The sequence below is a fragment of the Zerene cesonia genome, chromosome 8, assembly GCF_012273895.1.
Source record: "Zerene cesonia ecotype Mississippi chromosome 8, Zerene_cesonia_1.1, whole genome shotgun sequence".
In the NCBI taxonomy this organism is placed as follows: Eukaryota; Metazoa; Arthropoda; class Insecta; order Lepidoptera; family Pieridae; genus Zerene; species Zerene cesonia.
In genome coordinates, this window is record NC_052109.1 from 2210083 (window position 1) to 2226516 (window position 16434).

Below are 16434 nucleotides of genomic sequence, written 5' to 3' on the forward strand. Positions count from 1 at the left end.
ACCGTGTCGAAAGCCTTGGCTAGATCAAGGAAGACGCCCACACACTTCTCTCCGTCGTCAAGTCTCGTGGTTAAAAAAAAAATCTTATAAAGATTATTATTTTTTACTAAAACATTTATCATATTATGAAGTAGGTAGTTTTATTGTGGGAGTCGAGCACGCTTCGGCACGAATTGGGGCCAGCTGGCACCGGGGAAGTACCACACCCCCACAGAAAACCGGCGTGAAATAGTGGCATGCCTCTGTGTTTCGTACGGTGAGTGGGGGAGCCGGAGGCCCGTTTCCTTTTCCTCACCCGTCCCAGTCCATTCCTTCTTTCCAGTCGTTAATCCATTCCTTTTCCCTTACCCCAAAAAAGAGGGCAGCGCATTCGCAGAGGCCCTACCTTTGCGAATGTTCATGGGCGGTGGTGATCGCTTACCATCAGGCGAACCACCAGCTAAGTTGCCCGCTATGACATAAAAAAAGGTATTTATTATCTTGATTTGTGTTTACCGAAATATTAATACATTAAAAATCGTTATTCTAAAAGGCTCAGTTCATTTAAGTTAAGAGTTGATCAAACAGCAGGCATTTGAGTATTTCTAATAGAACTGCGGTGAAAATTGTCTACCTAGAGCGGTTTATAAAAGCCTCGATTGCGGCCTCGGACTTAATTAAAAACAATTTTATTTACACCGCCTTTATTACGGCTCTCACTTTTAACAACAAGATTAGATAGGAAATTAATAAGGTTATATTAATTTCGTTTTTATAAGCTACAGTCTGCTTGCATTCTTGAAAAATTTGTTATAATGTGTAAAAAGAATCTCTTTTTATTAGTTATAATTATATATAAGATGTTTTCTTTTTAGTTCCTTTATTGTTTTGTTTATTTGAAACAATTACAATATAGTATTTTCTCGTGTTTGATTTTACGCGAGTATTATACATTTAGAATTTAAGACTTTTTAACGAACTTTTAAACGGCCGATGTAGCAGAGACCACAATCGGATCGAAACGTTGGGTTATATAATATAAATTATAAATCGAGTTTAAATCCGTTAAATATTATTGATAAATCCTGCTCCTACTAATATTATAAATGCGAAAGTTTGTAAGGATGTGTGTATGTTTGTTACTCTTTCACGAAAAAACTACTGGACCGATTGCAATGAAATATGGTACGTAGATAGCTGTACAACTGGAATAACACATAGGCAACTTTTTATCCCGATATTCTTACGGGATACGGACTTACGCGGGTGAAACCGCGTGGCGCAGCTAGTAATAGTGACCCAATAGTGCATAACCATAAATAAAAATGTCAATTCGCTAATCGTCACGCCCCAATTATCGTTACAATTAGATTTTCATAGAGGAACATCATTATAGATTAAGGTATAGTTATACACGTAGTACTAAATGGTAAATGGACAGTGGCAAATGTTGAAACTATGTTACGCCGATTCTAAAGTGCTCATAGAATAAATCTAATTGAATAAATAAATATTTCAGTTTGAGTTTGAACTTGGTTGTGAAGGTACAAATTAGTTAATTATTATCATTCCTCTTTTGAATATTTAAGTTTAAGACATTTAAGCCTCAAAGCTTAGCGCTACGTAAACCTGGAAAGCTTTGTAATTTATTTTCTGTCGCCCCAATTTTAACGAAAAAGAAGTAATTATTTCATCTAACAACACCCACATTACTTTCAATCTTTATTCAAAAAATATATTCGTAACATATACTATACTAGTATTTTAGTCAATTAATATGTAGACAGATACCACCTACTATTTCTACTGTATGTAAATTTAACTACGGCATACTAAACGTAAAAAATACCATTTAATTTTTAAAAATCATAGCTTTGCGCCGAGGCTGCAGCCGTGTAGTCATCGGAAAAGATAGACAGACTGGAATTTTCCCCGCATACTTCCCCTTTGCATTGGATTTTTTAATACTTCTATCCTACTAATCCTACTAATATTATAAATGCGAAAGTTTGTACGGATGTGTGTGTGTGTGTTTGGGTCTCTTTCACGCAAAAACTACTTAACCGATTGCAATGAAATTCGGTACTCATGCAGCTGGACAACTGTAATAAAATATGGTCAACTTTTTATCCCGATATTCCTACGGGATACGTACTAACGCGACTGAAACCGCGGGGCGCAGTTAGTATGTAATAAATTTCAGAATTTAGATGCATTATTTACCGCAAGAAAATACTTGTTAAACACGAACGGCGACACGGGAAATGACTTGTATACATATTTAGCAGCATATAAATAGTTAGCAGAACAAAAGCAGTTACTGCTAAAAGTTCCCAGCATGCGAATTAGAAATTAAGCGGAGTTCGCTATAATTTTATTTTCACTTTATACTTGACCTTCGCAAATAGCACGCTATTTCAATGAAAGCGCCTAAAAGCGCAGTAGTACCTACCTTGATTTGTAGTAGTGCTTAGTAGATTTCTAGAATTAAATAAACTAGGTACATGCTCATACTACACATGCGTCATGAGCCTAGAAACAGGGCCAAGTGCGAGTCGGATGGACGTGGAAAGTTCCGCATCATTGGAGTTGGGATTATATAAAAAATAGAACAATTTCAGAAAGAGTTGTCTAAGATTTTTCGTATTTATAAAAATTTTGCATAGTTTCTACTTCGAACTCGATTATAAAAGAATATGACGTAGTAGATGTTCACAAAAACCTTCAGATTTCTAGAAAGCTTTATAAACGTACATTAACACTCACATTATGTTTAAATCACAATAGTATTTAATTATGTCAGTGGCCATAGTTTAATATAGGGAATGAAAAAAACGTTATGCTTATTACGTACTAGCTGTAACCCGCGGTATCACTCACCTGATACCCGAGTAAAAAGTAGCCTAAGTGCTAATACAGACTATACTCTATCTCTGTATCAAATTTCAGACAGTTACGATAAACTGTTTTCACGTGAAACGGTAACAAACGTCCATCCTTCCATACTTAAAAATAATCGCGTTTATAACATTAGCTTCCGTGGAATTTGGACATTTACAAATAATTTTGTGAATGTCTATTCGTGTTTTATCGAAAGGGAGCATTTAATCGGGATAAAAAGTATTCTATCACCCAAGTCAGCTCATATCCTGTCTCTATACCAAATTTCATAAAAATCCATTAAGTAGTTTACGCGTGATTGACGGACAAACATCCAAACAAACAAACTTTCACATTTATAGTCTTAGTGTGATAGTGTGATTAGTAGGATATGAGTAAAAAATATTATGTATTTACTACCAACTACTAACTTGCTACCAAATACTACCTTTTCAAACAGCTTTGCGAAATATCACCGCGTACTAGAAAGCCTATACTTATAATTTCTATGGAATTTTGACAATTGTAACAAGTTAAATAGTTCGATGGCATTATTAATTATATTTAACAAAAAACTAAACCGCCGTCACATTGTCAAAACCATTAAAATATAAATAGGATCACATGGAAGGCACCAGATATCTAATAAAAAAAGAATCATCAAAATCGGTTCACCCAGTCAATAGTTCTGAGGTACCTAACAAACCCAAAAATGTAATCGAATTAAAAACCTCCTCCTTTTTTGAATATGTTTGATAATATAATAAATATAAAAAATAATTCTCAGTTCAAGAAATCTAAATTCAGTTATGTAGTTTAGTAAAATTTTGCATTATTCAACTTTGCTATAAAAATCGCATTAAATCATACTTTCACATTTCACAGCGGTGTCTGCTAACTCATAACTATTGCATTTTTACTCACCGATAAACTAAACTGAGTAATAATAATGTATACGCAACTAACAAGTCAAATTTAAAATTCGAACCTCTCAAAAAACGCGTATCGCTCCAGATTTGCAAGATCCTGAACACAGTCACAACACAGCACAAAACACTCGCGATGGATTTCGCGCCGATTTCTATACTCCGCGGTACGTACAACACGCTAGAAAGTCGAACCAACACTGGTCGGCTCCGCCGGCTAACTCGCTACTTGGAAACAAGGCCACGCAAAACACTGCTCCCATTTTCCACCAGTTGAAAGTGCTCATATCCGTGATCGAAGTAAGCAGGTGTGGGAGAAAGCACCAAAAAAGTGATCCCTGACTCACTCTAACGATTATCTGTATTTTTTATACTCTGTGCGAAAGTGACCAGACCGGTTCCCGCCGAATGCTCGAAAAGGTTATGACGACATAAACAAACGGATTGAGGATTTAAATTCAAGCGCAGATTTGGATGCTGTTAACCTCGTTAAGGATTTTAATGCATGTTGATGAAAGTATGTGTGTTATCGTTGAAATTAACACGAATTTCAGACCACTTTCACAAAGAGGAAACATTTTGTATGTACATAGAGAAGAGTAGAAAAGAAGATGAAATAATTAACTACATTTTTTATTTATAAAAAGTCATCAGTACATTATTGTGTCAAAAGGGAATTATTTAGGATCGAATACAGTTCCGAAAGACGTTGCATGGCAAAGAAAGCTTTAAATTTTGAAAGTGATTGCGCTGATTTATTTATTTATTATAATTATATTGTTATTTGACAATCTGCAGATATCATCAACTCTAAATGGGTATTAAAATGTAATAAAGTACCTAGTCATATCAGATTCATCGATCCCTCAGATATTTGTTTAACATTATAATGTTTAAAATACGCTTTCTAGCATGATAGAGAGAAGGTAGACAGAAAGCCATCATGTTTCTATGAAACTTGAATTGCGTAGGAAGTAAATAAATACCCGATATTCCAATTCCGAGTATATTCATTAATTGCTTTATCGCTACATTATATTGGTTATTATTTACATTAATTATATAAACCTAAAGAAGCTTATAATAGCAACACGCCCACTTATTCAAACAAAAGAAATTATCAAAATAATGTCGTTACTCAGAACTGGATTTTTTTTTCATATATAGTACAAGGCAATACCAGTAAATAAAACAATATAAGCGAAGAGCGCATAAGTATCGAATCCTCTCATCGTCCAAGGATTGTTTGGAGCCGTTAAAAAGCTAACCACATAATGAGAGTGCGGTAATATTAATTCAGAGTGCACACCAGGGCTTTGTCAAAGCACGTCAGCCACGCTTTTACAAATGACTCAAAGGAACTCGTGTCGTTTTCATAAAAATTCATAAAGGACTCAAAAGTATGGAATTAGCGAAACGAAATGACGTTTTACGTTCGAAATTTCTTATTCAGAATGTTCTTCAATACGTATTTATAAAGTTATTCATGATTATTAACATTAATTACTTCTTTATGTTTAAAACTAGCGGTACGCCCCGTATTGTCCGTGGTACAGACATTGTTTACAGTACTCAAGGATAACGCACATATCCTACGGTGAAATAATTTTTGCGGTCCAGTAGTTCCTGAGGTTAACGCGCTTCAACAAACCTTTAATTTTTAAAGTATAAACGTAGGGACTATAGACATTATAGGAAAATTTTAAACATACATGTTAAGTATACAATAAATAAGACATGTTCTAATGTTCCTTTACATGCATTTAGATTATTCAGATAAGTACATACCAGCTACTGTTACCCACGTTGTTCGTTTTATCTATAATCACTGGCCTAATTCACAAACAAAACTTCAAGTCAAATTGCTCTAATTAAGCAATTTTCCTTTGATTATTTTCATTAATTTCTGTTAAGTTTCGTTGGTTTGTTGTTGTTTATTTAAATAGACTATCTATCTATTAGACTAATCAAAATTTTAACATTATTAAATTTTATTGAAATGGAATAAACGATATCTCCACAAATTATGCAATATCAGCTACTGATCCATTAATACGAAATAATAAATAGTCTAGATTTGACTCGGTAATTGATTTTTATTATTTTTTTATTGCCAATACGTTATTTGCGAGTGTCAGAGGCTAGTTTATTTTGGTTTTCCCTAGGATCAACTTGGACGGAGCCGGGACGAGCGACTCGTACGAAAATAAAATCTCTCCTTTAATAAATATAACTGTACATATCTCGCATCAAGCTGCAGATTCATCGCATGTTACCCACATAAAAAGCAGCCTATGTGCTAGTCCAAACTTAATTCTATGTCTGTGCCATATTCCATCCCGGTTAGCTGTTAGCATTACATGAAAGAGTTAAAAACATCCATCCATTAGATGCCATATAAACTTTTGTGATTCCGACCTTACTATTAATACACTTTTAGTTAAAATATACTTGTTACGTATCCATTATTATTTAAAGAAATTAAATAAAGGTTCTTTAACAAACTTTTTGGGGTGAATTGTATATTGATTTAATTCGATGTCATATATCTTTTTCATAACTATATAATATTTTGATTATCAGCAATTAGGGGAATCGTCGTACTTATGACGCGGTTCGTTAGTAGCGCATAAAATCATATTTAATGTTCCAATTTGTGTCAAACGTATAAAAAATGATTTAATTTAACAAACGTTTTCTGAAAAATGTTTTAAAATATTTTTTTTAAATTATTCCTGCTGCCAGCGAATCATACATCAGGCGCGCTCTTGACGACGGCAATCATCATTAGAGGTTTTTATTTCGAGGCAATTTGCACAGTTCAGCTCATGCCCACTCTACGTCTCCAGAGTTTAAATAATGATAAAAAAGCGCGATTTTCCTATGGATTACTTTTGAGGAAAACGTGATAATAAACTCTTTTAAGAACACGCTGGAATCATTTCAAAAATTCATGAAGCATTATTCCCTAATGCTTTGAAACATTTCCCTTTTACCTAATACTCCAAAGATTGATTTACCAATACAATGCTTATTTTCATGCCTTTGGTTTTCATAAAACGACTCACCAGGTCTTATTTATTCATTTAACTTAGAGTAAAAATTATTATAAAAAATATTTCCATTGCAGGACCCGACACGTGGGTCGGAACTGGATTCTCATTTGCTCTAACATATATAAGACGTCAGACATCCGTTGTGTATCATAACTAAAGAAGATATTGTACAAGTTTATTTTTTATCAATTTAACACCAGAAGCAGTCACAGTTGTTTTGATATTATACGACTTCTGAATTTGCTCTGATAATTTTACCATATATTCCGCATTGTGGTAACGATCTCATGTTAATAATATTCAACTTAGCCAATTTTACTCTAAAACAATATTACATTATTGTAATAGGTGTTAATCAAAGACAAAGTGGCGGATATTTCATTTAGGTCATTGTCGACCAACTTTTGAATGACGTACTTTCCTTTTATTTGACAATTTTGTATTCAAGAACACAGCTGTTTTATCAATATCAAATCTGTCAATAATAACGAGCGAAATAATGTCAAATTCTTGTAACCTTTATTTAGCAGTGCTATTTTATCACCGAATACTTATTGTTACATAAATAAATAGATAAATTGAATTGTATAAAATCCGAAATTACGAATATTAATTACTGCCGATATATTTTAGAATTGAGCCGTGGGAGTTACTGTACAAATACGATTTATTGAAATTGAATACGTTATATTCAAATTCCAACATTTATACGTAAATACCATTCAGAAATTATGTTCCACGTGCCTATAAAAGTGGACAATTAATAGTCTGTCTAGACGGCTATAATTTGTTTTAATATATTGCACACTAGGGAAAGTCCTCATTTAAATAATTTTATACAAAAGTTAGGAACAACCCACGCGTTTTTATTTCTTTCACAACATTGATAGCAAAATGAAAATTCCCGCCATTTTCGTGATTTAAGATCTTTTAAACTAGGCCTTTACATCAATGTGTCAAAAACTTTTTGCGTAAATAAGCTGTTGTTGGTTCCTCGTTGGAGAAGTAGCCGATCGATGGAGGGATGTGAAGATTGATGTGAGAATGGTATCGTATCCACAACTACCAATTTGTCAGTGTCACATGAACTGTCAGCGACGCACTCTAGGTTTAGGGCCGTCTGTGGACGCAGCGGTAAACTTACAGCTTTCTTTTTGTCATAATAGGATCGATCTTGTAATCCTAGAATATGCAAATTCTTTAATTCATAAAAAATTGCCGTTAACTGAATTTAGGTTAAGTTCCGTGTTTCCAAGTAGGATATGGGGCAAGTGATATAGGTACATCTGCTTCACTGATCGACTTTTTTATGTGCAAGTAAGTGAATTGCCTGGGCTAGGCTGTGTCAATACACAGTCTGGCAATCCAGACCGAGATATTTATTGACCTCTCGGACCAGGTTCTACGCCCATTGTACCAGAAAGACGTTCGCTCAAATTAACTTTATATAATGTCTACGTTTCGATGTTTCAGTAAATTAGTTTACAGTTATGTTAAAACACCCACCACCAAATGTTAAAATAATGTATACCACAAAAAATAAGGGAAAAAAGAGAAGTAAATTTTAGAAGAAATTAAATTTTTACCCTCCGGCATGTAAACAGCCCCTGAACGATTCACTTAAAGTGTGGTGTTGCAAGCTGTCTAGAATACCTTCTTTGCGGCGGTAAAATTCGTGTAAAGGTTCTAGAAACAAAAGCAAGTCTGGATTTCATTCTATTTTACGAAACAAAAGGATATAAGATTTCAAACGTAAACAATGATAAATCGAGACTGCAGTCTGGAAGGTGTCTTGTGATACTCAATAATTACGAAGTAGAGCAAGATATAATCCAACTTTAAAAAGAAAATTTTATAAAATGCACATAAATTTTCACAGAAAAGAAAATTTGCTATTATAGAATTCAGAGTCTGACACACAAGTTAGTTAAATATAAAAATACAACGCATACTCACTATTAACGACTTCATTCCAAATAAAAAAGATCAGGCTCCGTAACAGCACAAGTAAAAATTATGCTGAAATACATAAATAAATCCCTTATCAATGAATTAAACAGAATCGGTTAGGTCTAACGATCAGTCCAATCAGAAATAAACAAGCCCGACATGAACGTACAAAATCTATTTCCCATTCGTGCATTCTCTAGTCGATTCCATTAAATTAGTTCTAACTGTATCTAAATGTAGGTTACAAGTATAGCGAGATCTCAGTACTGTAACTGTAATAGCTCTTATTGGTGTATTTTCAATATAATGAAGCACGCAACGTCTTCCATTGAAATAAACACGTACCTAAACGATCGGATTAGTTAAATATTAGATTCATATTATACTTATTAAATAATAAATGTAATTTACAAAACTAAAAAACACTCTTCAATGATTACAAAATTGTCTCATTTGCTCTTATACAGAGTCTTAAACGAATTATTTAAACCATCAAGAGCTTTTATTTTGAAATTATGGAATTAAGATCATCATCATCAGCTCATATATGTTCCAACTGCTGGGAGACAGGTCTCCTATGAGGGTTCAGGCCACAATCCAACACGCTGGCCAAGTGCGGGTTGGCAAATGTCACATGTCGTCGAACTTTTGATTCTTGGACATGCCGGTTGCCTCACGATGTTTTCCTTCGCCGTTTTTAGCTGTGGTGATGTTATCCACATTAAATTAAGATAAACGCTCAAAATTATTGACTTGTCACCGATCCTTGACAAGTGTACAGGTTGAATGAAATATATTCGTTTAGAGTGGGTAAAATCTAATCTGAAGGAAATGGTTACATGCAAACATACATATGAAGCTAATTAAAGCGTGGTAAAATTGTTAACGCAATCAGGTTTTTCAATAGAATATATAGTATATACTATTCTAAGTCTTAAGTAAATAATAATTGTCATAAGTCTTTTTTGTTAATAAATTAACAAAGTGACTTTGGAATTTGCTAAGATTTCTATAAAATTATTATTCATTATTATAATGAATAATAATTTACATAATAATAATATAGACATATCATGAAATTACGATTGCGAATGGGAATTAAATATTAGCTATTGTTGCAAGATTGTATCGACTTTGTAAAAAGTTTATTAAAAATAATGATACTGCACCTTGCAACATAATAACTGTTTGCCTGGCTTCGTCCGATAACACGGGATAAAAAATACCCTATGTCATTCGCTAAATGTGTAGTTTTCTACCTTCCTCATATACAATACAATTTTTTATGATATATTTGACATAAGCGGAGAAAAAATTCTCATGTCACAGTGTTTGTAAGCAAACTACTCCGAAGCGGATTGAACAATTTATATAATAAATTCGGTAAGTCTGTGCAATAGCACAGAATAATAGGTAAAAGGTTATAGGACACCCTCACCTCACAGAACACGTTTGCCGAGTCACCTTGTGATAAAATAATTGTTTTTTTAGAACCAGAACCAGAACTTTATTCGCGGCTCTTTTCTTACTTATTTTAGTTATTTTCATATAAAAATGTATGCAGTAGTTATTGCATAAGAAATTTACACTCAGGACTTAAACCCAACATGCATAAAGGCAAATACGCCGGATTCAAAATCGGTGTCACGACTATTGCATTATCGATATAGCTAGAGAGACCTAAGCATGATTGTGTTTCTTTATTCATTCATTTTTTTCAAACTTGGAGGAAAAGATATGCAGTATATAAGGAAAAACCTTCAATTTTTTTAAATAACAAAATGTAGCCTACAAGTTGATTGGTACTAGGTACTATCACTGTATAAAATATTATTAGTATTATGTGCCTAATGGCTTTTACGGCATTGACACACACACATACAAATAAACAGATAATCAGACAAATATAAAAATACTAAACCATAGATAGCTATAGTATGTTATTGTTAAAAAAAATTTACATACATCTGGTTAATGTTTAAATATATGTGTATGTAGAAACAGAAATCAAAAACATAAATTACACAATTTGAAATCTGTATCTGATAACAATCAGTCCAACTAGCGCTCTGACTATAAGGCCTCGAGGAGTCGATGAATGAACGACATTGGGCATTCCCTGTCCATTGACTCAGTGTTCTTTTATAAAAGTTACGTAATATAGGCCGATAGAGAAGGATAATAGACGGTTCTTTTGGTGGCCTTGTGACTAGAAAATTTTGATCCGTTATGACGTTAAGGAAAACATGCATTTTGAAATCTTACGCAGTTAACATGGTAACAAATCTATACTGTATTTAAAATGCATACATTTTTTCATATGAAGTCTTGGAGAGTTTATATGTATTTGTTCGGCCCTTAAACTACATCTTGGATAATAAAATATTACAATCTATACAGAGCATAGATTTCAGTATTTCAGATTCAGATTAAGACATTTTCTATTTGTTACATTTAAGTAGGAGAAATAAAATGTGAAACATCTCTTTCTATAGTTATTTATTTATTTATTTATTAACTCTTGATTGCTCTTGAAACATAATAAAAACCTTAATATAGATACATTATAAACAAATGGCGGTCTTATCGCTATATAGTGATTTCTTCCAGATAACCAGAGTTATCTTTGCTTTAAAAATGTGTTGAATGCAGGTTAGAAAAACAATGTTATTTACTCGCAATATCCATCACCCGATAACAATTCATCTGCTATTGACTTTAAATATACTTAAAGCATAATTTAGATTACGTGTTATTGCTTGACAGATATAATTTCTCCTCGACCTTATTCCAAATACAAGGAATAGTAGCTAAATACGTCAAATCAATCACAAAAAGTCCTACTAATATAACAAACGCCAAAGTTTGTAAGTGTGGATGTATGTATGTATATATTTGTTCCTCTTTCTCGCAAAAATACTGAAGTGATCGCAATGAAATTCGATACGTGCTGGACAACTGGAATAACACATATGCAACTTATACGCGGGTGAAACCGCGACGCGCATCTAGTATATCACAAGCAAGCCGGATTCTAGGCAAAATTATTCTAAGGTCTTAAGAAACCCACTGCGAAATGAAAACCGGACTTTCGAGAGCCCTCAACATAGCTGCATTTGAAATTCGGTTCACCCCGACGTTGTAGTGTCTAACTCTAGTATATTTATAATATTATACTTCATTTTTTACAAAAATACTGAACATTTATTCGTATTCAATAGCCAGTGTTAGTATCGAAGAATTTCTTTGAGAGCATTTAATTACTTCTACCTTGGGATTGATTGCGAAATTCCAATAACTAAAAATATGCTATACAAAATAAACAAATATTTTTATTTATTTACTTTATTTAACAATTAAATATCCCACACCAAAAAAGTAAAAATGTTGCAAATATACAAAATAGTGAAACAGTGATTTCTATAGCACTAGCTGCGCCCCGCGGTTTCACCCGCGTAAGTCCGTATCCCGAAGAAATATCGGGATAAAAAGTTGCCTATATGTTATTCCAGTTGTCCATCTGTCTACGTTCCAAATTTAATTGCAATCGGTTCAGTAGTTTTTGCGTGAAAGAGCAACAAACACACACACATCCTTACAAACTTTCGCATTAATAATATTAGTAGGATAGGATAATAGGATAGTAGGACTACGAAAACCTTATCGCTTATCAGCGATCTCCTCCAGGCCGCCAAAGGTATAGAATAAAGACAAATGAAAGAAAATCCTTTGATATATGAGTATAAAAAATGACTAAATGAACGATTCAAAAATATGATCTGTGGGAAATTTTAACTTCAACTTTCTGCTTCTTAACAAATAATCTAAGAAACTTGATAATTTTCTATATCAGTAGACCACAAATAAACTTTAGATATGCGTCTTACCTATTTAATACCCATCCTGAATAAGCCCTAGATTCTAACTGTATCCGACACGCATAGCAATTTATAACCAAGCCAACAAATAACCGTTACTATTCAAAACTAAATTAAAGTGAAATTATTTGTTACAATATATTTAACACTACAACATTTATATATATTATACAGAAAACATTAGTTGAATAGAACTTATACATTTCATTGGCAAAGGCGCGAAAATCATGCAGTAGAAATAATGAAAAAAAGTATCAAATTTATTTGTGTAACTGCATGAGTATTAAAGTAATTCACTTTTGATTGAATATTACTCTTCGGATGATAAATAAAGTACCATTACTTATGCCGGGCCTTCAGCCAAGTTGTTAAAATCACAACGCCTGTACGGCGCCATGGTATCTTATATCGGTATACTTCTTGCCAAATTATTTCTCAAGGCGTTTAATAATCGTTACTACTATTATAATCATAATTTTATAATTTTAGTTTTAATGAAAACATAACTATTAACTAATAACTTAAGCAGATTTTATTATTTATAGATTTCACGATGACATCTAAATAACAGTTTACTTAGTATAATATTATGCTATCTGTGGTTTAACTGAATAATAATATGTACAACTCAATATTTATTATAATTAAAAACATTTCTTTTTTCCATCTGAGCCTAAATTTTATTCAAAATACCCTACAAATAATTAATTACAAAACCTAGTAAAGTATTACATTAGCTGTGAAAAACGAAATATGTACTGTATTTCATATTATTTATATCGATTCATAAACTGACTCTCAACCAATACATTTAATAAAATAATAAAAAAAAGTGTTCATTATCTATATATATTCAAAAATTATATATTAAAAGAAACAAGGAAAGAGAATTTAATTGAAAAATTTCATTAAAGTCCGTTCAGTAGTTTCAGCGTGATTGACGGACAAACATACAAGCAAATAAACTTCCACATTTATAATATTGGTGCGATATTTTATAATGAATATTTAATACATATATAGCTACACAAATACTTAATAATATATCTTTTATTTGAAAATTACAATTGAGTTTAAAAAATCCTCAATAAACGAAGTCGCAGAGACCAACTTATATCTCATGGTAAAAGGTATTGCTACATTTAGGCTCCATCAATCATCATCAATTTATTACTTTCGCGACACTTTAAAAATAAAACGACTTTCAGAACCTAGATAATGTATCTATACATTAATGCTTTTGCCTTCGAAAAATAGACTGACATTTAGCACAGCTTTTTTTATTGTATTCCTGGGTTTAATTTTTTTTATCAGTATTATCCTGTATTTTTGCCGAAAGATGATATGATGAATATAAAAGAATGAGGCATGAAAAAGATGAATTCTTTCATTTTATACAGAATTTCACAGAATTAGCATAACTACAATTGTATACAATCGAACGTGTAGTATTTTTAAACACGCGAAATATATATATAAATATAATATAATCATAAGTGGATCTATAAATAGCAATTCAAATCTGCCGAATGTTTTGTATTTCAGACTGACCAAAAAAGAAACTTCGATTCAAGTACTCATGCTGGAACATATGTATTTTTACTCAACCATAAATTCGAATGCCTGAACAGAACCTTACATCAAACCGAATGTTACAAAGGCTATAATATTTTTTTTAGTTTTAATCGTTGTTATTATTTGGTAACTTATGTGCTTTTATTTATTACCTACATTCATTCCACTTATGACATACAAGACAGTTTAAACTCTCTAAAACTATTCAATTTATTGTAAACTCAGTCCGTTCTCATCGTAAGCTTATATATAAAAGTAGTTACCTAGATACCTAAACCAGTGATCAAAACAGCGTGCCAAACAGTTGTCGCCGTGGGATTTTGTTTCTACAATTTTTTGTTTTCCTTGTCAAACGAGTTTAAGAGATGCTTTATACCATACAAACAAAAAAACTATGTTTAAATTAAGCGACAAAGCAAAGCAGGTCCCTGCAATGTATCTGGGTTCCGCTGTAGGTTTCAATTTTACGTTAAAACAAACGGTCTTGCTAGAAATGAAAGCTTTGTACGAAAGGTCTCCTGAAGGGAAGCGAGCTGCTAACTGAAACAATGCAGTCGTATTTAATTATATCATTTCCAGTTTGTGCTTGAAAAACTTAATTAATTTTAAATTTAATATTCTCCTGGACATTTTGCAGACCTTTGTAATTGTTTTAAGCAGTAATGAATAAACGAAATAATACGATTTTTAACAGATTTCAATTTTTATATAATTCGTCTTATATTCCATTATAAGAGAAACGAAAATTTAACCATAGTTTTAGGCAATTAAAAACAGCCGCATGTCTACCAACATTCTGAAAATATAAACATTCTTAGTCCATTGAGGATAATTCCGTCAGGCACTCATGCTGCCTGGGTTTATTTGAATCCAAGTCATAAAAGTAGACCCTAAAATACTTTTGATGTGCTCTTTCCAAGTCACTTAAATAATAAAATACTTTACTGGTTTTAATCCTTATCTATTACATACAGACACTGGGACCCTAAAATTGACCAGCTATTCTAAACGAGGGACATATAAAGTGATTCAATTTGATTACTTCCATTGAGGTCCGAGCCCTGGCAGTGGACGGACATAGTTGATTCACTGAGTATCGATGCTTGTGCTCTAATATGAAGTATATGTTAATCATTTTAGCCGCTGCGACGGTTGCTAGTGGTATGTTATAGATAATCGTATATAAAAATAAATATGTTATATTTAATTTGAATAACCCTTGATAACCTGTTGTTTTGTTATGCATGCGTTTAATGTATAGTATGCCTTTGTCTTTGTGACCCCCAGTAATGGAGATAGTAAGTGCATTTAATATATTATCACTAGAAACTATAGCGTGTTAAATTTAATATAAAATTGTATTTGCTTCTACACTTTTATTTCAGGAATCCAGTACAATGGGCTCAGAGGTAATGTACCATTATACTTACTTAATATAAAGTTCTTAAATGAAGTAATATTCGAATCGCATGTTTTATTAATTTGTCAATTATTAATAAAAAATGTTACACACTTATTACGTAAACAAATAATAAATGTGTTCATTTCCATGTGGATGTTTGTCTCAACTCCTTAATCCTTAATCTGGATTTTTTCGTATCGATAGATAATCTATACTACAATAATTACTAATACTATACATTTTATCCAAGTAGATATCTATTTCACTAAATAGGTACTGTATCTCTGTTATATACAATTTGGTAGTTTTCACTACCGAATGAAATATCAGGCGAAAAACAAACACTAACAAACACAATATTACCTAGTGAAATTCGGATGGTCCGACGCGTTAGCGAACAAGGAATACTTCTTCAGTATCCCGCGTACCACGTCACAAGCTGAAAGCGAGGGATGGAGGCGCACTGAGCGGCCCCCCGGCCCCCTCCCCGAACTGAGGTTGTATTGCTCCACTGACCGCTATGTGTGCCCTCTGTTTGATGCTGCTGGCTTCGTTGCTGGCTTGCAAATTGCTGTAAGTCATATTTGAAAATTTTAAAATTGATTTAGGATGGATTATTGATTCATCATGATCATCAGCCCATACATATATTCCCACTGCTGGGACATTTACAGGCTTTAATCCACCAAGCTGGCCAAGTGCAGGTTGGTAGATGTCACATGTCGTCGAACTTTTGATTCTCGGACATGCCGGTTTCCTCACGATATTTTCCTTCACCGTTTTAAGCA

At 32.8% G+C, this 16434-nt stretch overlaps 2 protein-coding genes across 4 annotated transcripts in view; one reads left to right on the plus strand and one right to left on the minus strand.

Moving 5' to 3' along the window:
* LOC119828519 (balbiani ring protein 3-like) overlaps positions 1-4006 on the minus strand; it is a 49411-nt gene extending 45405 nt beyond the window's left edge. Inside the window, exon 1 of one of the 2 annotated variants that reach the window (XM_038350686.1) lies at positions 3848-4006. The gene's annotated coding sequence lies outside the window, so the exon portion shown is untranslated. The remainder of the gene's footprint in view (positions 1-3847) is intronic. The other variant, XM_038350688.1, reaches the window with a different exon arrangement.
* Positions 4007-15265: 11259 nt separating this feature from the next.
* LOC119828520 overlaps positions 15266-16434 on the plus strand; it is a 7467-nt gene continuing 6298 nt past the window's right edge. For both annotated transcript variants that reach the window (XM_038350689.1, XM_038350690.1), the window contains exons 1-3: positions 15266-15405; positions 15630-15653; positions 16014-16219. In XM_038350689.1, coding sequence (XP_038206617.1) covers positions 15360-15405; positions 15630-15653; positions 16014-16219 — 276 coding nt within the window. In that variant the 5' untranslated portion in view covers positions 15266-15359. The remainder of the gene's footprint in view (positions 15406-15629; positions 15654-16013; positions 16220-16434) is intronic.